Source organism: Chrysemys picta, chromosome 2, assembly GCF_011386835.1.
Source record: "Chrysemys picta bellii isolate R12L10 chromosome 2, ASM1138683v2, whole genome shotgun sequence".
Lineage (NCBI taxonomy): Eukaryota > Metazoa > Chordata > Testudines > Emydidae > Chrysemys > Chrysemys picta.
The window spans coordinates 224,428,485-224,449,570 of record NC_088792.1 but is presented as its reverse complement, the minus strand read 5'-3'; the positions used below and the strand labels follow the sequence as shown (position 1 = coordinate 224,449,570).

At 38.6% G+C, this 21,086-nt stretch overlaps 2 protein-coding genes across 12 annotated transcripts in view; one reads left to right on the top strand and one right to left on the bottom strand.

Annotated features, from left to right (window-relative positions):
• Nucleotides 1-344: 344 nt before the first annotated feature.
• Nucleotides 345-6,707, bottom strand: CHCHD7 (coiled-coil-helix-coiled-coil-helix domain containing 7). 2 transcript variants are annotated; one of them, XM_005301176.5, is made up of 4 exons: nt 6,567-6,707; nt 2,567-2,640; nt 1,797-1,895; nt 345-521 (listed from the first exon to the last, which is right to left on the bottom strand). In XM_005301176.5, exons 2-4 carry the CDS (start codon nt 2,618-2,620, stop codon nt 417-419), a joined length of 258 nt encoding a protein of 85 aa, XP_005301233.1. In that variant the 5' UTR covers nt 2,621-2,640; nt 6,567-6,707; the 3' UTR covers nt 345-416. The 2 variants fall into 2 exon arrangements, 1 of the variants encoding a protein (XP_005301233.1); XR_256365.4 differs by lacking the exon at nt 345-521 and having other exon boundaries at nt 1,797-1,927; nt 6,567-6,634.
• Nucleotides 6,708-6,910: 203 nt separating this feature from the next.
• The window catches only part of PLAG1 (PLAG1 zinc finger), a 51,424-nt gene continuing 37,248 nt past the window's right edge, over nt 6,911-21,086 (top strand). For 2 of the 10 annotated variants that reach the window (XM_042857010.2, XM_042857005.2), the window contains exons 1-2: nt 6,964-7,120; nt 17,408-17,602. The gene's annotated coding sequence lies outside the window, so the exon portion shown is untranslated. Of the gene's footprint in view, nt 7,121-15,473; nt 15,575-17,407; nt 17,603-21,086 lie in introns of all 10 variants that reach the window. The other 8 variants (XM_042857009.2, XM_042857006.2, XM_065585571.1 and 5 more) reach the window with 7 other exon arrangements.

Here is a 21,086-nt window from a genome sequence, read left to right as displayed (position 1 = left end):
TCTAGGCCAAACCTTGTTTTGAAGACGCTGTCAAATATCAAAGGCCAATTATGTGGTATTCAGCATTAAGTGAAAGTTTAAGAATCACTTCCATAACTGCCTCGAGGCCATCTTTGTACATGTCTGTAGTGACCCTTTTAGGCACATAGTAATTACTATTTATTTGCATCATGGTAGCACCTAGAAGACCTACTCTGACCAGGACCTTATTGTGCTAGGTACTGTACAAACAGAAGAAAAGCTGTCCCTGCCGCACCATGTCCCCCAAACACCCAAAGAGCTTTACAATCTAAGGTAACGTTCTTTTTTTGGTTGGCAACATCTTATGATTAAATAAACAGACGCAATGTTAAAAAAATTTAATGCCTAGCTGACAAATCTTCATATGTACATAATATTAAACAAAGATTGTGTGATCAGTATGGTGTTCCTCCTATTGACTTCAATATATTCTCTCTCTCGTCTGCTGTAGGCATATTTGGTTTCACACCATCTCTTCTCCTTTGTATCATAATGGCATGCTGTAAACAGAAGAAAGTGAGTATGAGAACACACTGATGTCTCAGAAGTCTCTGACTCTAATTTAGCTCTTAGTGAATGTACTTCTGAGAAGTACTTTATAGCAGAAACTAGGTACTTAACTTCAGTTAAATGCACTGGTATTGGGCAAGTAACATCAGATAATCCACCTTACCGTTTCAGTAGACAGTGAAAGCAAGTACTTTTAAAGAACTACAGTATTCTCCTGGCAATGTCAGATTAACTGCATAATTGTGCAACCTACCAAAAAAGCTGTTTGCAGACAAGTATTATTGAAAGTCATTAGCTAAAGGGTGTTGCTAGTACAGCACAGAAGGAGTGATTTCTCTGCTGCTATTCCCACTGCAGAATGTTTTGTCTGAACAAGAAAAAGCTGGAGTTAGAAGGAAACTTAAGTGGCAGCAGCAGAACACCCCATGGGGGGGCAGGAGGGAGTTATGATATATTAATAGGAAGCAAGATGAAGTGTAGGAGAACAATTTCAGGGAAGACAAAGGGTAGGTCTTCACTACCGGCGGGCAGCGATGGATCCAGTGGGGATTGATTTATCGTGTCTAGTCTAGATGCAATAAATCGATCCCTGAGCGCTCTCCCATCGACTTCTGTACTCCAGAGAAGTGCAGGCAGAGTCAACCGGGGGGAGCGGCAGCAGTCGACTCACTGTAGTGAAGACACCGCGGTAAGTTGATCTAAGTATGTAGACTTCAGCTACGTTATTCACGCCCAGTGTAGACCAGGCCAAAGTGAATAGAATGGTGAGGGAAGTTAACATAGGAAGGAAAACTCCCTGATTATATTGTTTAAAAATTTTGTTCTAATATATCCATGAGATTTGGGTCAGGATATAGTACCAGTACTAAATTCTAAGGATTTAGAAGGAGACTGGGCGTATTTAACACTGCAAAAAACATTTGAGTAGACCCACTCAGATTTGTAAAAAAGGACAAATATAGCAGTTTAAGACTTGCACTTATGCATTACTTTAACGTCCGAAAATTACTTAGCATAGTCATCGTTCTTAAAATTACAGAGGCAAAACTAAAATTACTTTTGTTCTTTCATTACTGTTTTAGCACTATTAAAATGAAAATACTAGAACCTTAATACATGTCAGAGTATTGACTGTATAAACTGGAATTATCTAGTGCAAAAAGTTTGATTAGTGTTAGGCATTAGTTACCAGGATAAACCCAAAGGACTGTTTTGTTAAACCAAAATATTCTGTTTGATTGAGAATTTTGCTCAAGCCTACTTACCCAAAATTTTCTGCAGTTTTTGTACTTTAAAAAATAAGAGGCACACATATCCTTTCTGTAGTTATTGTCATCCAAACATTGTCTAGAGGCATCCGTTTCCTTTAATATGGAAGACATGTCACACTTAAGAGCTGGTGGGGATAAATATATTTACACATTTTTAGTGCATTATTTCATTCTAAAAAATCCCCAAAGTATTTTAGAAATTAAGATTAAGGGAGGCAGCCAACCTGTCTAAGTAGAAGGAGAAACTTTACATCAAGGATACTAGGGCAAACTCCTGCTCTTACAAGAAGGGCCAGGGAATCTGAAAGCAAAGACTTCAAAACTAGGACTTGTGGCTGCTCAGAACCTCTGGGGGGAAAAAAAGTCATCCGTCTGCAGAACAGATAGAAGTTCTGTTTGGCTCTTTCAAAAGAACACAGTAAACTGCAAAACACTTGATTTTTTTTTTTTTTTAGGTAATTAAAAGAGAGGGGAACAAATCCAAGCTACAAGGATTTAAGTCTGTCCTTGAAACCACAATCAGAATTCCAAACCTGATAACCAGAAGCCTACCCCATCCATTCATGAAGAGCTATTAGTTTCTGAACTTAATATTTTCAACTTAAAAGGTCCAAATATTTCTGATGTTTACAGCCACACATACACCCCTTCAGAAGGAAGATGAAGAATTATAAACTACTTGCTTTTAGAAGGAACTATTTGGGTAGTTTTCATACCCCTACAGTAATGCATCTTCAGATTAAATCATAACTGACCAATCTTACCGCTAGACATGGATTTGTATCGTGGTCTCTAAGTCGCTGCACATTTCTGGACATCCTAAAATGTCTTACTGCAGCTAGAAGCAGGAAAGAAAGAATTTTTTTTATATTTGACCCACGAGTGCCATTAATGTTAAGAGTCTCAGTTTGAATTTCCATTTTAAGTGGTTTAACACAGAAACCTCTACCATAGTACATACATGCAAGATTTGGCAGAGATTTTTTTTAAAAACATAATTTAGAAAAAAAGGAATACAGAAACTTGTTCGGTTTTCTGTATACAAGAGGCCTGGTTTTCTACTGTATTAGGATGCTTCATGCTACTCTGATGGTACAAAGCAGCTCAGACCAGTTTAGCAAGCCACTAGGATTCCATTTTCCTAGCCATGTAGTAGCTCCTATGCCAACTCCTGATGATCAGTGTAGGGATTTGGCTGAGGAAAGGGGTATGTCTCACATAGTCCTACACCCCCAAACTCCCCAGATACTACAAAAGGCCCTAGGGACTTTTAACAGCCACTGCATATTTGGAGAACTCTCAAACTGCTCTAATTTAAACTGGTGACCAGCCTTGCACCCAGATGGCACAGAACTGAAAAGGAGTAATGTGCACAAGCAAACCCCTCCTAGCTTGGGTCAAGTGCTTCTTGGCCAGTCCACAAGAATCAGGGCCATAGTGGAAACTAGGCTTTGAGTACAGAAACATCTAGATCTACTACATTACCAATTAGGGACATGTTTGAGATACAAAAATGGTTCCTTAGGGTCCACTTATGTCCTACTTAACCCACATTTAACAAATCAGATTTTTAAACAATGATTACATACTAATATTGAAGCTAGTTTCTAATTGCTAAACCAGTGTGAAATAAAGTAGAAAACTAGTTTCAGTTTGACACCGAGCTTCCTATTTGATCTCAAATATTTTTCTGCAAAAAGCTGCTGTTAAAGACATGCTTAGAAATACAAATGTAATTTAAGAGTATCTACAGTAAAAAATAGCACCCTGTACTAACTCTGCTTATATCAGTAACAAATCTATTTAGTCCTTTTTAGTGTTCTTACCACTGCAGAGCCAATATATAGGAGGTAGTGGGATTCTAGTACTTTTTATAAATGAACTGAACTGTTAAGTTTCAATTGCAGGCCAAATTCTGCCCTTAGTTACACTTGGGCAGCCTCTCTGAAAACTAGGTTGCCCAGGTGCTTCTGAGGGCAGAATTTGGTTTCCTAATTTGTTTGGGGGTGGTTTTATTTACACCACAGGTAATTGTGTACAAGGGAGAAACAGCAGCTTCAGATCTAAGACCAGAGTATACAGTTGGAACATGTTTTTTAAACAGAGTTTGAAGTCACTGAAACAAGAATGGAACTCCGATGCCTTTTCCAATGGAGAATCACACTTTAGAACATTGTTTCTTTTGAGAAGCATTTGAACTCTCAGATTTTAGTGATGAGGGAAGACGGCATACAAGTTAAAAATATTAATTCACATACTGAAAGTTTTTTTTAGCAACCGTTTTCACAGTGAGCTTGACATTTTAGCTGTATTGTAACTGATATCTGGAGCTAAATATTCAGTTTCTTAGCTAGAGCGTTTTTGATCACACAGGGTTTAAAAATAAAATGGATGTACACTAACAGTATTGCTAGTTCTTAGATAACCAGGGATTGCGGAAAAGGCCAAAAGAACCTACCATACATACTCGTTCATTAGCCCGTTCGTTTATAAGCCAACCCCCTAAGATGGTTAGGTAAAAACAGCAAAACCTGTATGACCCTTTCATAAGCCGACCCTATATTTCAGGGGTTGGCAAACTTTGGCTTCTGGCCATCAAGGTAAGCCGCTAGCGGGTCAGGACATTTTGTTTACTTGGAGCATCTGCAGGCATGGAGCCCCTCCGCGGCCACGGGGCGCTGAGGGGCTCCATGCCCGCAGGAGCTCCAAGTAAACAAAACGACAATGTATTAGATATTCAATTCAATGATTCCATAGAGTTTAAAATCATCAAATTTTGGTGTAAACCCATTTATAAGCCGACCCCTGCTCTTCGATGCGTCACTTTTTTTACCAAAAACATTCAGCTTATGAACGGGTATATAAGGTACATCCTATCTACATAATTGCTATTAACATGACATTTCAGAGGTTTGCCCAAGTATTACTTATAACTGGTGTGTTGCATTTATTTTAGAAAAGCAGGCTCAATAAGGACACATTGCTGGTATGCTTTTAAGACCATCGCCATGAAAGTGATCTTTCAATGAAGAGGCCGAAGGTCACTTACTGGAAGCAGATTTTGTCTAATGTTTACACTATTAATGTCAGTCAGTACCTCGGGGAGTGGAGGGATAGCTCAGTGGTTTGAGCATTGGCCTGCTAAACCCAGGGTTGTAAGCTCAATCCTTGAGGGGGCCACTTAGGGATCTGGGCCAAAATCAGTACTTAGTCCTGCTAGTGAAGGCAGGGGGCTGGACTTGATGACCTTTCAAGGTCCCTTCCAGTTCTAGGAGATGGGATATCTCAATTTTTGGTGGTGGAGTCTCCTTCCTTGGAGGTTTTTAAGGCCCGGCTTGACAAAGCCCTGGCTGGGATGATTTAGCTGGGAATTGGTCCTGCTTTGAGCAGGGGGTTGGACTAGATGACCTCTTGAGGTCCCTTCCAACTCTGATATTCTATGATTCTATGATTCTATGACAAATGACTAATAGCTCATTTAAAGCAGAGATATTTCCAGTGCTTGTCAATCTGTCTAGTCCAATTGACAATGAAATGTAGAAAGTGTATTGTTTGTCAATTTAATGTTTAAAAAGTAGGTTTTGTTCTTATGAAGTTGTTTAGTAATTTGGTTTAGAATGTGCAAAAACTTGTCTATTTGCAAAAATACTGAGCACTACTACAAAAAATACTTCACAGGTAAGGGCAGCGTGGAAGATAATCTGATGACTCTTGAACTGAATTTTCTATGAAGTGCTTCAACAACATTAGGAGCACAACCCACTATCAAGCCTGACATACAGGTAGCTCACATGCAAATGCTACTACTATTTGAGTTAATAGGAAGTAATCTCTTCCCCCTCCCCCCTCCAATTTTTACACATACACAGACGGACCTGCCTGCTTTAGGAATACAGGGCCAACCCCAAACACATCAAGGCTTTGTTTATACTACAGTTTTTAATTATGTTTTACTAAATTAATGAACAGTTGTAAATAATAGCACAGACAAGGAAAATATTTCTTACTAGTACAGTTTAACCCCAGGGCATACTTTCAGTTCAAGACCCATCAAGCTATTTTCCAGGGCTCCCAGGGCCAAGTGTTTCAGCGGAACCCAGTACAGTCAAGCCCTAAATCTGTCATTAACGAGGTGGGCTGAATTAACACCTCGATCTGTGAGAGCGGAGGAGGCTACAATAGGGGGCTGAGTGGTTTAGGGGCTGCCCCTCGCCTGGCCTCTCCCGTCTCAAAGCGGGGACAGGAAGGTGCCTCCAAAGATCTGCTTACGGGCAAGTCACTTTCTCGGGCGCTGCGCTCCAGGCACCTGGCGGGTCTCGGGAGGCCCCGGGGACACGCAGCACACGCTGGGCGCCTGTCACACGGGAGCCCGGGGGCCTTTTACACACTTGTTCCCCCGTTTCGCCGGCAGAGGGTCGGCGCCGCTTCCAGAGGGTGGGAGGGGGGCAGGGCGCCGCCCGCAGCGGCGAGGGGCTGCAGCGAGCGGAGACACCGCCCCCGCCCCTCCGTTTCAGTGACAGGGAAGCCTGAACTCCGGTGCAGGCTCGCCCGCCTCTCCGCCCGGGCCCAGCTGCGGGGGCGCCCCCTGCCGTCAGGGCAGCCGCGGAGGTGAAGCGAGCGGGCCCCGCTCCTGCTCCCCACCCTGAGGCGGGAGGACAAAGCCCGCTCCCGGAGCGGCGGGTCCCTGGCCGCGCTACAGGAGGAAGGCGGCGCGGACGTCCCGGCGGGGAAGACCGGCCCGCGGCACCCTGGCCCCGCACTTACCTCACGGGCGGCTAAGCAGGCGCGCGAGCCCCGTCTCCAATTCGAAAGACGTCAGCGGCAGCTCGGGCGGCAGCAGTTATGTAGAGGCGCAGCCTAGCCCGCTCCCGGCCCCGCGGCTCCCCCCGGACTGACACCGCCGCCGCCCACTCCTGGCTCCCCGGCCGGTTTGAGTGACAGCGCCGAGCCCGCGGCCGGGCCGCCAATCCCCGCTCGGCCCCGCCCTCCCCCGGCCTGAGCGGCGTCTTCTTCCACCAACCAGGCGGGCGGCGCGGGCCGCAGGCGCCTCCAGCGGGGCGCGGCCGGAGCCCTGAGTGACGGGGGGAGGCGGCCAACCCGCGGCGCGTGTGGGCGGCGGGCGGTGTGGGCGCGGCGTGTGCGGCAGGCTGGGCTGCACCGCAGCGCATACACTACAATGGCTGCTGGAAAGAGGGGAAAGCAAACAATTTCCAGGCCCGCCGCGTCCAGCCCGAAATATGGGGAAAAAATTACAGAAAAATCGGAGAACACTGTAAAGGGTGGAAACGGGGCGCAGAGGGGATGCTGAGGCTCCCGCGGTGAGTCTGCTGCGGGTTTGGGGGGCAGGCGCCGGGGTTTAGCAGGGAAATATCAGGGTTATTTAAATTATGAAGGGGGAGGAGGAGAAGGAGGAGGGGGAGCGGAGAGAGGAGCAGCAAGCAGCGGCAAGGAAAAGTTTGTGTTAATCGCGCCCCCTCCCATCTCTGAGCTGCCCCCACTATCCTTCTGGGGACCCCAAGGCAGAAAGTAGGGGAGAAAAATAGATAGTCTGGAAAATGTATTTTATAAAAATATATCTTAGGAGTTTAGTCCACCCTCCCCCCTTCTTCCCTCCTGCACCGTAGTAGTTAAAGAGGGAGAGAAGTTTGCCTGGGGAACTTAAGGAGGGAGAAGGGTTCTCCCCCACCCCTTAGCTTCGTTGGGGAGTTCTGAAAAGTTTTTTGCAGAAGTTCCCCCCCTCTCCCATCTTCTAGCACCCCCCCCTCTCCTTCTCCAGGGTCTGTGCTGTGAATAGAGTGACAGCAGCGAGAGGGAGCGGAAGACATTAGAGACCGTGTTGCCCAAAAATGAGGGAAAAATTAATATAAATTCACCCGAACTATCAAACCAGGCGCATTTTGCACAAAAATTTCCCGGGTGGACCCCACTCTCCAGAGTTTGTCCTAGGAAGTAGCCAGCTCAATCTTTTGGGGGGGATCTGGAGTCACTTTGCGGAACTCAGCCCCCCTTTCCTTCGGTTTTTTTTTTTTTTTTTTTTGGTGGGGGGAAGACTAAAGTTTTTCCTTCCATAATAAAGAAAATAATTTATCTGCTCTCCCCCCTTCGAGTCGCCCAGGAGCCTTTTGCTTCCCTCATTCGGGTATGTTTAGAGGAAAGTGTGAATCCAAGTTAGTGCTGAGTGTTGTTGCATTGGGGAGAGGGGTTTGTTAACTGAAAGCAGGAGAGATCCGGAGAGAGAGAGCAGGGACAGCTTGTTGTCAGTATCATAAACAACCAAAATGGAGGGAGAACTGAGGCATATAACAAAATAAAAATTAGAAAAAAATTCCCAAAAATACTTAAAAAGCGGGGCTGATCCCCCTTTTCTTCCTAAGGGTAACGGAATAAACCCCGTGTCCTCGCATGCCCCTTTTAACGTTTCAGGGAGCAAGGAGTTAATATTTATTATTTTTTCTGTTGATGAATTCTTTGGAAAGGCAAAAGCCTCTTATAACTCGCCACCGACAATAAGAAAACGTGAAAATCCCATTCAGATGAGAGAGGTAGGGGGAGATGGTAGTGCAGAAACTACATAACTTTGGGGTAATGTGGAGTGATTTTTAGATAAGATAAATGCTATATTTGCTCCTTTATAACTTCCTTTTTAATGCTCTTTGTGTGCGGTTGGTTTCTCTTTTTCTTATTTTTTGGCCGGAATGTAATGCCTTTGTAGTGTCACTTTCCTGATCTAATTAGGATGTGTGAAGCAAAGAGTAAACCTTTCCGGTTTATAAAGTACATTTTCGTTGCATTTGAAATTCAAATTTTACTTGTGACTCCATCCTCTATTTAAACTGGATTCTTCAGTGTAGTGTTGGATTGGAACATTTCCTCAGAGAGAGAGAAAGTAAGGGCACCTCTTCTGGCGTAGAGGGCGCAGAGTAAGGGCACCTCTTCTGGGGATGCCTGGTGATTTCACTGGCATGCTTAGTTCACCTGTTTGTGTCCCATAAAGAATGTATTCAGCAGCCTTCTTGTTTTATTTATATAAAATGATGCCTCATCTTGCATCACATTGAAGTTAATGCGAAAGTGCTGCTGATGTTGGTTCCACGTGGGATCAGGGACAGAGCAGGGCATTTTAAAGAGACAGCTTCTCTTTTCTTATAGTTATCACCTATGCAGAACCTCTGCCTAAAGCAAAAGGGGTGGTTCCGTTTTTTTTAAGATAAAGACATTAAAGTGACCTGTGTATGATAAATTAATGCCACATAATAGGGATACACTTGCAGATTCGTTTGGATCCAAGCATTTCTTTTGTTGTAGCAAGCCTTCAGGAGAGTTTTCTTAATGCATTAGTTAAAATGCTGTGTTTTGGAAACGATTTTGGAATGGATGTTGCAGAAATTAAAAAGTCTAACATTATTAATATAAAAATAGTATACTTCTACTAGTTCTCAATTCCTTGAAAGGAGACTAAAGGCTATTGTGTAACAAAATTTCATAGCCATCTTGTAAAAAGTTATTAAGTGCATAATTTTCACTTTGAGTAATTTCAGCTTTATGGGGGACATCTGTCTATTGAAAAGCAGTGCAAAGCTTCTTCTGTATTTAAAACCTGTGAACAGTTCCAAAAGGTTTAGAAAATAGTGCAGTAACTGTTTGCTTTTAATTGGCCAGACTAAGGACTTTTTACACCTTAGTTGTGTAATTATAACATCTCTTGAAAAATTACCTTCAGTTTTTTACAGAATCTTAACCACACTCAAGCTCCATATATATACATTTAACATCAGTAATGGTAGCTGGTACAGATTCCTGCTGTATTTTTAATTTGTAAATATTTAACTACTATGATGTGAATTGTTCTACTTGTCTATATGCCTGTTATCTTGTATGTATTTTAGTTCTCAGTAAGACACCTAACTTTTAAAATTCTTAGCATAACTTCTTAATATACCAATTAGATATCTTTATCAGAAATTATTACATTTTTTCATTACAATTGCTTTGTTTGTGTAGCCTTTATATTTAATTCTAAATTAAAACTTAAATACAAGGAATCCACTTCGAGATCGGAGGAGGGCTGAACTTGTAGGGAAGCCTTTTCAGCAAATGGCTTCTTTTGCCCTATAGACATTAAATATAAGTTGTTATAGCCCACTGTGTTCAATAGCCTTTCCTTACAAGTAATCTGTACCTTTATTGTAAATGTGACTATAAAACTATTGTTGACTGGGATCGGCTTGTGGTTACAGATTTGGAAGAAATCACAAAGTTTTCCAGTGACTCACAGCTTTGAAAATTAAATCACATCAACTATTCTTAGGCAAGAAAAAAGCTCATTAAGGGGAAAGGATTAATCTGTTAGCATGAAGGAATGAAATTGTACATTTTTATAAAACTGTCTTTCCATGTTTTAGAGATCTTTCACATATTTACAAAAGAATTAAAATTTAGAAGGGCCTCTCCAATTATTTTTCCATAAACCTTTTCCTTTTTTGTTGATTAAAGTTATACTGACGTGAAAAAAACAGAAATTTGACAAAATTCTTAGTGTCATATGTTTATTTAGTGAAGTGCAATTTTTTGGTTCTTTAGTTATACAGAAGTAACTTTATTACACTAGTTAATGATACTGAAAATAAGATATATAAATTTTTAATTTTAAACTAATGCTGCATTGATGATGATTGGAAGTATTTAATGTACGACATTTCATTTATTTGGAAACTTAAATTATCATTTACTTTTTGTAATCCTGAATATAGATATAGGCATTGTTCATAACATCAAGTGTGGTGTAACAGTTGCTGAGTATCTTTCTTGATTCACAACTGCTTATTGTGAAGTGAATCCAGTCCATCCAAGTGTAGTACAAAATTCAGTGGGGGAAGATATTCAGACACTCTAATTTGGGTTTTATCTATATTCGGTTATTATACTTGATTATGTGGTAAATGTTACTTAATAGTATTCTTTATATCCTTAGTTGCTCTCATTTTGTAGAATACTGAATTATTCTTAGAGTGATGAGGTGATGTTTGGTAGAAATAAAAGTAATATTTCAGGGAACTGAAGCTTTTAGAATTTAGATACTCCTTTTTCTAATATCTATAGCTCTGACTTGATACATGATAAATCATTTGAAAATTTGCCCTTTAAGTACCTAAGGAAATAAATGTTCATGGGCTGTTTGTTGTTGGTAAAGTTGTCCTAGTTTCTGTAGGTAAACTAGAATGTTCTAAATGCATTAAAAGCTTTTGTAGGCATTTATCTATCCTATCAGATAATGTTTGCGTAGTTTTTATTAGCTACACTGATTCTAAAATTGTTCAACAAATGCAAGAATATAGATTCTCATACATTAAACTTTTCTTGCACACTTAATCTAAGTATGGTTCTTGGCATGCACACTTTATTTAGTAAATTAGCCTGAAAAATGATTTTCCCCAAGTACAGATCTTTGAAATGTAAATTACATTTTTTTTCAAGTTTTTCACTTTATGTAATACAAAAATTCACTGCATCCGAAATGCAACTACTTTAAATGGTCATCCATCTCTAGAGCTATTGAGCCAAAATGGTGCTCTTAAGTCTCCTCCTTTCAGTACAGTGCAGATGTTTTATAAAATGAATGGGATAAAGTGGGTGACTACTTACGTTCTGAATTAACCAGTATTGTAATGGTTTTAAATGATTTTACTGAAAGACTTGTTTTATTGCAGAATCTAAAACCTAAGGTTTTTATCTGGTATCTATAGCATGTTAGATCTTAAAAACTAGCTTTCATGATTAGAGAAATATTGTTAGGAAGGCGTCCTAAACAAGTTAATTTGTTTACCAAAGGATAATATTTTGGAAAATGTAAAACATGTAACAGTGCTTAAATCATCCTCAGATGCACTGTAGTGTTAAAAGGAACTAGCAACTGCCTCTTCTGTGGTGACAGAATACTTGGTGAGAATATCCTCTTGAAATAGAATAGTGAACTTTTAACTTTCTTTACTTTTGATATTGCATATTTCTATCTGCCCAGTGAACTGCTAACCATCTTTAACCAATTACCAAATGTTTAGGTAGCTTTAGGGAACTATTTCAAAATAATTCAAATATGAGAACAAAGTAACATTTCATATTGATCAGTTGTGAAGTAAGTGTTTTGGAGTTCTAACGTGTGGCAGAAGATTGCTGCATTTAGCTAGTAAAATATCTTGCTAATAAAATAATGTGTGTTTTTTCTGTTAATCAAAAATCACATCTAGGACTTAGTCAAATGTTTATTGATTTATAAATTGTGCAAACTTGGGGCCTGAACTTAAAACATATTACTTATAACTCATTAGACTCGCTCATGCAGGTTCCTATACTTTAAATTATTTTAATGTAATGGGGAACATAATTATCTATAATCTACAGTTGAATAGATTGCAATTAATAATGGATTTTAAATGACCAGTTGTCCACAGAACATCAAACATAACTACACCAAATATGAAAAGAGTTCTAATTGTTTTGTATTACAATAATTAGAAATCTGCAACTATGAGAACCTAATAATGAATAGACTTGAACATAATAATGCCATGTTAAGTTCTGTTTTCAAGTATATTAATCTGCTACTTGGATTCTTTTCTTCCCTCCACCCTCAAAGTGTACACCTGTCATCCTCATCTTTTTAGGGCATATTAGCAGAAACTCCAAGTACAATTTCATATTTTAAAAAAAGTTGACAAGACATGCTGTAATACTGTAAAAAACCCAAAATCGTGATGTGACACTACTTACAAAGATGGGGCATTCTCACAGAATATATTAAAATTGTTAATATTTAAATAGTCCCTGGATAACTTGTATACAGAGTTACCCCAGGATCATGGTATTAAAACTGCCCACAGTGAGTGAGGGGAATCTGAGATGACTACATATGAAGTGTGTGTGCATACTTGATCATTGAGAAGTGAGAGAGCTTATGCAATTATACTCCTGTTAATAGGATAAATTAACTTGTTTTGTAAGCTTTCCTAATATCTCTTCTTACCTTTTAAAATACACTTATCTGTTTAGAATCTGAATAAATTTTGTCCAGTATATTTTATAATAAAAAGTAAATGGACAAAATTCTGTTCTCAGATGTACCATGAAACCCTGCTCATTTCAGTGGAGTTGCATAGGTATACATGAGGGTAGAGTATGATCTGATGTTCATGATTTTCTTTTTTTGAAAGAGATAACGAGAGTTGTCAAAGTAATACAGCATAAAAACAAAGACTAAAATAGGTAAAACAAGTGAATATACCCAAGGTAGTCAATAATGCATAGAACAGTCATTCAAAACTATGAAGTAAACTAACTTTATTGAATTGTAAGAAGCTAAATGGGAACCAGAAGAGCAAAGTTTAATATGACAATAGAAAGAAATGAAGAATTACATATGTAAAGGAACTTGGAAAATACAAAAAGTGTCTGTTACAGTAAATTGAATTGTTATAATCTTCTTTTGCACTTAACATGCCAAATGCCTCTCTGAGGAGAATATCCCTAGAAATCAGATTAGAAAGTGTTTAATGGGAATTTTGTCATACTTGTTTTGAGTAATGTTAGGGTAACTAAAAATAATTTCATGTTTCTGTAAAAGACAGGTCATCTGGTTGTGTAGTTTGCATGCTGATAGCGACCTAGGATTTTAAAAAAATGTCTTTTCAAATCTTTACTATCACATATACTATAATTAAAAAAAAATTAATGGAAAGTTCTAGTCTTATGTCTTTTAATGTGGGGTCAAATTTAATATTTGTAGACTGTCAAAAACTGGAGATTTTTCATTAATAAAATTGCATAGTAGAATCTTGCTTATTCACATTGACCAGGGATCCCATTCCCAGTTACTGAATTGTGCAAATCATAAAGTAAGCAAACAAAAAGCAAAGATAATGCATCACAAAACTCATCTTGTTTGTTGATTTGACAAGTGCATACTGTGGTGTATCTAACTTATTAGTAAATGTTCTGTAACATATTTTGAGAAAGCATTCAAGTCTGAATTAATGAGACATCACTACAACATCATGCTATTTAGCCTTTGAGAAGTGCAAAGACCATTTCTTGTATGCAAATTAGTGTGATTTTACAATACTACTTTTAATAAGCCAGTGCTTAGTGTGGTATACATATTCATCATGACTGTTACTGATTTCTTTAAAAATGAGACTTTTCTGATCTGTTAGGGAGGATGTTACAGTCGTTGAGTTATGTGTAATATAGGAAACTATTCCAGACTACTAAGACAGACCTTTTGAAAAGGACCATTTAAAAAAAGAAAAAGAAGAAAAATTCTATCCCAGAAGTAAAGGAGTTCTGGCAGTTTATTAATAAACTTCAAGACTGTATATTTAGTAATAAAATATATTTAAGACTTGGTAAATTTTTATTATTTCTTAAACTTCTTAATATAAATAAAAATTCCTAAAGTGATATTAGTTGTACATTTAATAAAATTGATTAATCTCTAGCAAGTACACTATTCATCACTTGTAAGTATGGATTTACATTTTCATACTCAATATCTAAAATTGAAAAAATTAACCTCTACAGCTTGCAGCTATTCTTGTGTGTTTAGTCAAATGGTATACTACAAAGGGGTTCATATACTCTGCTTGCTGAATATTATCAGTTATTATTGTCCATTTCCTCCAAGAAGTATTTGAAACAAAATGAATATTAAGCCGAATGAGAACAAAATACATGAAAAAGCCCTTAGAATTTAGCACTTTGTCTGAAAGCCAAATACAGATATTGTCAAAGCTGATTTTGTTCACTGGAAGGTACTGTAGTTAATGCAGATTTAATTGATCTCATCCAGGAGACTTTAAGAAACTGTGAACCATGGAGCTTAAAAAACAGCTCAAACATGGCTGATCGCAATAGGTGCCAGTTTAATTTGAATCTTTTTCTTAGTGACTTGACATAATTTTCTTTAGTGTCTTAATACTGGGATTATGTATAGACTAAACCATTCTAATTAATATATTATGGGCTACTTTTCAGTTTCAGAAAGAGTAATAAAAATATTGTTGCACATATGAGTGCATGGTATTACTACATACTGTTTTAAATGGTGTTTAAATACAAGTATAAGCATACCAATACAATGAAATCGAGAGGAAAGTTATTCCTAAGTGATAAAACTTCATGATTTGTTACTTAAGACGTTATTGATAAGCATATTATGTTAATCTAGATGTTCAGATTGTTCTTTATGATGTAAAGTTCATGACTGTGGAAACTGCCATAAAGAGTTCATATAAAATAATTATCTAGTGTTCCCCTTTCTTTCTTTATGCTTTTCAAATGTAATTGCTTCCTTATAATAATTTTTGAAGATGTGTTGCTTTGTGTAATACGTTCATGTATGTTTCTCTTTGGTCCTGAAATCAAAGTCAAAAAGTGGTCTTGACTTTTATTCTGTTAGTTTCTTCCTACGCATGACATCACTCGTGCTGATAATATTACAAATATAGAAATTGGATTGTAAGCTAAAATGAAAGAGTAACTATCACTAGTATTTGGGCGATGGGAGCAAGCCCAAACTGGATGAACGTTGATACTAGCCTCTGAGAAAGAGATGTGAGTTCTTGCAGACTTGGAGTATTCCTTGCAATCAAATATATGATGTATTATCATTTCCCATAGGAAATACTTGAGCATGCTCATTGGTACCAACTGCTGTAGAAAGCAAACAGAAAAATAGATTGTGGTTTTAAAAAAAGATGCACTATGAAATACATTGCTTGGTAAGTATCATTTGTATAGGTAACTTGTTTCTCTGAAATGTAATCAATTTTGCTAGCTTTGAAAACTGGACTACTCTACAATATTTTTTTTTTAAGAGAGAAAGTAAGCTAAATCTATCTTGGATAACAAGTAGATACAGGCGGTACTAAAAAGTCAGTGTGTTCATGTAAATCTAACTTGATTCTCTTTGTTAAACTTATATGCTGATTTTTGAGTAATCTTTAACTGAAGAGTTTACTAGTTCAGTTGTTTGCAAAAGAAGTAGGGGTTGTTTGGCATATTTATGAGTCTCTTCTATTTTTAAGATATTTTCATGGAAGTTTTTAAAATCTTGAATATAGAAAGAGGTTGGATTTTTCATGACACTTGGTGGGAGGGGCGCTCTAGCTATTTAATCTGGTAGGGATAGACATTTCGAGAAAAATGAGGCCCAGCGGTTTTTACTACTTCAATCACACTGTTAGTTACAGCCATGAAGCTCTCAATATATTCAGTTAGCTTGGGTCAAAGTCCACAAAACCTGCTTGGGCAAGTTGATGTCACTAAGAGTTTTGTCTCAGTAATGACTTTAGGATTGTATTCTTTGTTCCTCATAGGTGTGAGTGACAAGCAGATGGACACCTCTTCGTTGATATAGATTATACAGTATTAAGCTTTCTTCCGATATATGTGTACATGTTTTCTGAAGGAATTAACTCGTTATGTTAGATAACCTATTTTAGTGATAAATCTCTTTATTCTCTGAATTAACAGAGGCTTCTTTTATGTCCAGAGTTTCATGTTAAGAGCGTTGTTAAGCTGTGCGTGAATATGATGAAATAATCATTTCTATCAAACTGTCCTTTTAGTGAAAGGGTTGAAAACTTCATTTATGGTTTTTAGTAAAGAAAAATAAGACAGTCATCTCTTTGAGTAGAAGTGGAATACTCTAAAACTAGCTCCTTAAGTAGTACTTAAACTTAATTATCTTCAGCTCTCATGACAGTTGTGGGAAATGTGCATTGCAGAATGTAGGGCTTAGCTGACTTGTGAATTCTTCCCTCCCAACACATGGTAAATAGGTGGCCCCCCAACTTTTGCTCTCCCCCCCCCAAAAAAAAAGCTTTAAAGGCACTTTATTTGAAGTGACTCCCCAGTGCATGTATATCCAGCCTTTCTGAATCAGAGGCCTTTGCAAGAAATTAAAGGAACTAAAGACAAAAAGATGTTTGCATCTCTCTTAAAGTTTTAATGTGCTATACGTATTTGTAAATGCATGCTGTGACTTCATATCAACTCAGCTATTTAGACTGGAAGACAGAGAACAAAATATATGCACAGCCTGTTGTGTGCAGCCGTGCAGTGTATGACAGTGCCCAATTCTTTAGCACAGTTGTCCTGCCCTTTTGCCCAGGGAACTGAGGTTGCTGCCTTTAGATGCGAGTCTATTTCAAATGTTTTTCTGCATTTGATAGGCTTGTTAGTAGCTTAAGCAGTTTTGTTTCATGTGACTGCTTACAAGGTGCAGTGGCAAGAATAATATATGGTCTGATCTACAGAACTTTTAGACAAAAAATACGTAGTTTCCCTTCATGCCCTCAAGCAGTAAAGCCAGCAGCTGTTCTTCATTGCAAGCCAAAAAATATCCAACCACAATTAAATCCAACCAGTACTTCCCTACCTCACAAGCCCTCTCCCCTTTTCATTCCCAAATTCTAAGTAAATTCATAGTCATTACTGTATGCTTGCAGATCAACAGTTTCATGCTGTTTCAGTCCAAGGACTAGTTTTAAAATAGTGAGCACCTGCCAGAGAACACTCTAATGACAGCTCCCCTTCTCTTTATACCAAAGGGACTACCGTTTGCATGTCTTCTGATTGTTGGCATGAGAAGAGAAGCCGTGTCTCAAGTAGGCAAGAACCAAGTCATTTAGGGCTTTATGGATCAATACCAGTACTTCAGACTACATTGTGAACCTAATCATCAGCCAGGGCAAATCAAGGAACCCTGGTGACATATGCTTCCAACAAGATAACACAACAACTTGGTTAGTAAATAATTTAACAGATTACCTCTTTCCACAATGATGGGCAAGGGACTCTTCTTCTTTCTTGCCACTTCCCTGTTCAGGAGTGGTGACTTTTATAGTCTTCTTCCAAAACTCATAATTGTATGCCTGGCTACCATGCAAATTAGTGTCTCTAAGGTCTGCTGATATCCAGTTCATGTACTGAGTCTTTGGCCTCCCCCTTGGTTGTCTTCTGTCCACAATCCTTGTAAAGGCCATCTTACCAATATAACTTTGAGGTCTCTGCTGGACATGTCCATACCAATGTAGCCTAGCCTTCCTCAACTTGTCCTCAGTTGGGGTGAGCCACAGCAGGCCCCTCCCAATCTCATTTTGTTTTCTATGTTGGAGTGTCCAACCATTTGACCATCTGAACATCTTCATTTCTGTGGTGGAGGGCATACTGATTTCTTTTTTGTGGCTGGGCATCTCTCTCTGCTCTGTACATTAGGATGGGTCAAATTACTGGCATCTTTTTATCACAGAGAACTTGGGTCACCTCCTGCCATTTGCACCAAGCAGCTTTGGTATAATGCCAGGCATGACTCAGGAGGGCACCAGTGATAGGTGGGGAACTGCTGTTAGGAATTTGGTTGTTTTGTAAATAAGAAAAAGTATATCCGTTTTCAGTAGGAAAACCATTGCAATTAATCCAAAACAGCATAATTCCACTAGCAAATATATCCCTGAAATTTTTATTTAAAAACAGTAAAATAATTAATTAAAAATACTTGCTGAATTCTGAAGCTACATATTGCTACAGCAACCTTGTCTAGCCATGTGTTAATGCTGTATTTTAAGAATCCTCAAGAAGTTTAATATTGATTTTGAAATTATTTTAGATTTTTTCAAATTTCAGAATAAAAAGGAAATATTGAGTGACGTTATTAAAGTTAGAAACACTTAACAAATTAAATACAATATATACTCTGCGTATTTTTCTAAACAAATTTTAATATATGTATTGTGTAGCTTGAATTGATTGCACAATACTATGGATTGAACATAAAATAAAAACTTGTTTGTTAAAATTACTGTACTCAGTGTATTTGCCTTCGTTGGAATGTTGTTCTGTGATTGCATCATTTTTAGTTTATACAGCATTGTGCTAATGTCTTATTTCCCCAAATGAATTTAATTACATTGTCCTCCCTCTCTGATTATTATATGTAGCATGACTGATTCAGCAGATCAAAAGTTATGTTTATTGGAAAACAGGATTAATATTTTATACTTTTGCTAAGACCACTTTAAAATAGCCACATCAAAGATTATGCTTTTAAGTCTAATGTGCTAATCTATTAAACCATACATCATTCTGTGTGGAATGTTTTTAAACTGAGGCAATTGTCTCTTCCAACAGTTTGTCTGAGTGGTTTCAAATTATTACAGAAATACACTTATAACATTTGAACTGTATGGGGATAGAATTGTGTTACAGGGTCTCAATAGGATGCAGTGAGTGGTAGTGCCAATTTAACAGTATTTCCTGGAATTGTATGAAACGTATAGCTCAGCATAGTTTGGCTTACATTAAGGCATTCTGAATATTGCAAACAAAATTATTAAAACCAGTATTTTTTAAAAGCTAAATTTGTAATTAGCAACTTGCTGCCGGTAGACACTGAGATTCTGCCCACTATTTGTACCTTCTCTCAGGTGAGCAGTGAAGTGTTTGTTTTATTTTAAATGAGTTATATTCCTGAAACTAAATATCTTATTGTATATTAAAATTTTTCCAAAAATATTAGAGTTTTGGAGGCTCATCTGAAGTAGAGTTACTGATCCTGCTCAGAGTTCATCTTCCATATTTTTGTTTCTTTCAATCACATATTCCTCTTTTAAATTTTTGTAAAAGTGTCTTCTGTTGCTGTGTAAAAGACCCTCAACAAACATCATGGGGAAACAGTGAAACGGACTATGCACAAAATTCTGAGAAATGCATAAAGTACAAAATTAGATATTTTCCTCATCTTTTGACTTCAGTAATTTTAAGTGTTACTTGTAACAACAGTAAATTAAAATATTGAGGTTGGTGTGCCTTTCTTTTTTAAGATGACTGTCCCTTTAAACTAGACCCTGCAAGATGTTAAGCTGTTTAATACAAGGACATTTGCATGTACCTAAATTAATTTACATTGCAAAGTCTATTGAAGGAGCTTAGCAAGAACAGTTTTCATTCTAAATTATTCTCTAACAGCAAAAGGTAGAATATCTGAGAAATGTTCAATTAGTTATTATTACTTGATAGTAGTAGTAGGCTGTCTATAGGATTTAGTAATACTAAATCACAGGTTAAAGTACATAACTTTACTCCTGGGGGAATTCTGTGCCAAAAAATAAAAATTCTGCACACAATATTTTAAAATTCTGCATATTTTATTTGTCAAAATAACACTACATAATCACGCCAGTGTCAATTATTTTGGTAATATATTTCAGAATACCTATCAGCAACTATGTCTGTTACAATACAGACACAAAAAAATTCCTCCAGGAGTAGAGTGTTAAGGAAACCCGTATGACAACCCATTTCCTGTTTCTATGCCCCTTCCCCCCCAGAGCCCAGCAGAAAGGCCAGATACCTACAGCTCCTCCCCACCAGAGCCCAGCTACGGTCCCCCTCTCTCCCAGTTCAAACACTCACATGCACCCCTTACCGCCCACCACTCAGAGCCCAGCGGTGGGGTGCCCCCAGCCCAGATACCTGCACCCTTCCCCCTCATAGCCCATCTGTGGGGCCCCCAGCCCAGATACTCTCACCCCCTCACCTGCCTCCTCCCCCCCCCCCCAGGGATCCAGAGGGAGAAACATCCTGATGCTGGGTCCTGGGCTTGTACTGCGTTACCTGCGTGGCGCCTACCTCTCCTTCCTTGAGGGTGTGCTGGGAACTGCAGCTGCCAGGAACTCTCCAGCTCCCTCCCCTTTCCCCTGGCAGTGTTTTCTATTTGTGAGCTGGGCTCTGCTGGGTCCAGTGCCCCCTAGTGGTGGTCAGCAGCTCTGCTGCCCATTTCAGGGTGGCAGAAATTCTGTGCAAAAACATTAATTTCGGTGCCAATTCAGCATTGCGCAGTGGTGCAGAATTCCCCCAGAGTAAACTTGGAAGTCTTCCTGCTGCCTGATTGGTGAGCTGTCATATTATCCACAATGGTGTGCTATTGCTGAGAGGTCTGAGGAGCATATAGAGCCAAACTCAGCCTTATTGTAACTTCACAGAAACCAGCAGTATTACACAAAGGATGAATTTGACATATACTGCGTACTAATGTACTTCACTCCTCAGAGCAGTGCATTTTTAAACTGAAGAAAATTTCAAATAAGCCTTACAAATTTTCCTAATAAGTAACAAACTCAACTATGTTTCATTATTGTTTTATTTCAGAGCTGCACCTACATCCACAGCATTGTGTTGAATTAGTGATCACCTTCATCCACAATCATATGCCACTCAGTTAGGAATCAC

Bases quoted from the DNA above. Each gene is read 5' to 3' on its own strand.
- CHCHD7 (XM_005301176.5), bottom strand. From the start codon at position 2,620: ATGTCCAGAAATGTGCAGCGACTTAGAGACCACGATACAAATCCATGT. The intron at 1,896-2,566 runs GTAAGATTGGTC...TCCATATTAAAG, and splicing joins ATACAAATCCATGTCTAGCG to GAAACGGATGCCTCTAGACA. The intron at 522-1,796 runs GTAAGTAGGCTT...TTCTGTTTACAG, and splicing joins AAAACTGCAGAAAATTTTGG to CATGCCATTATGATACAAAG.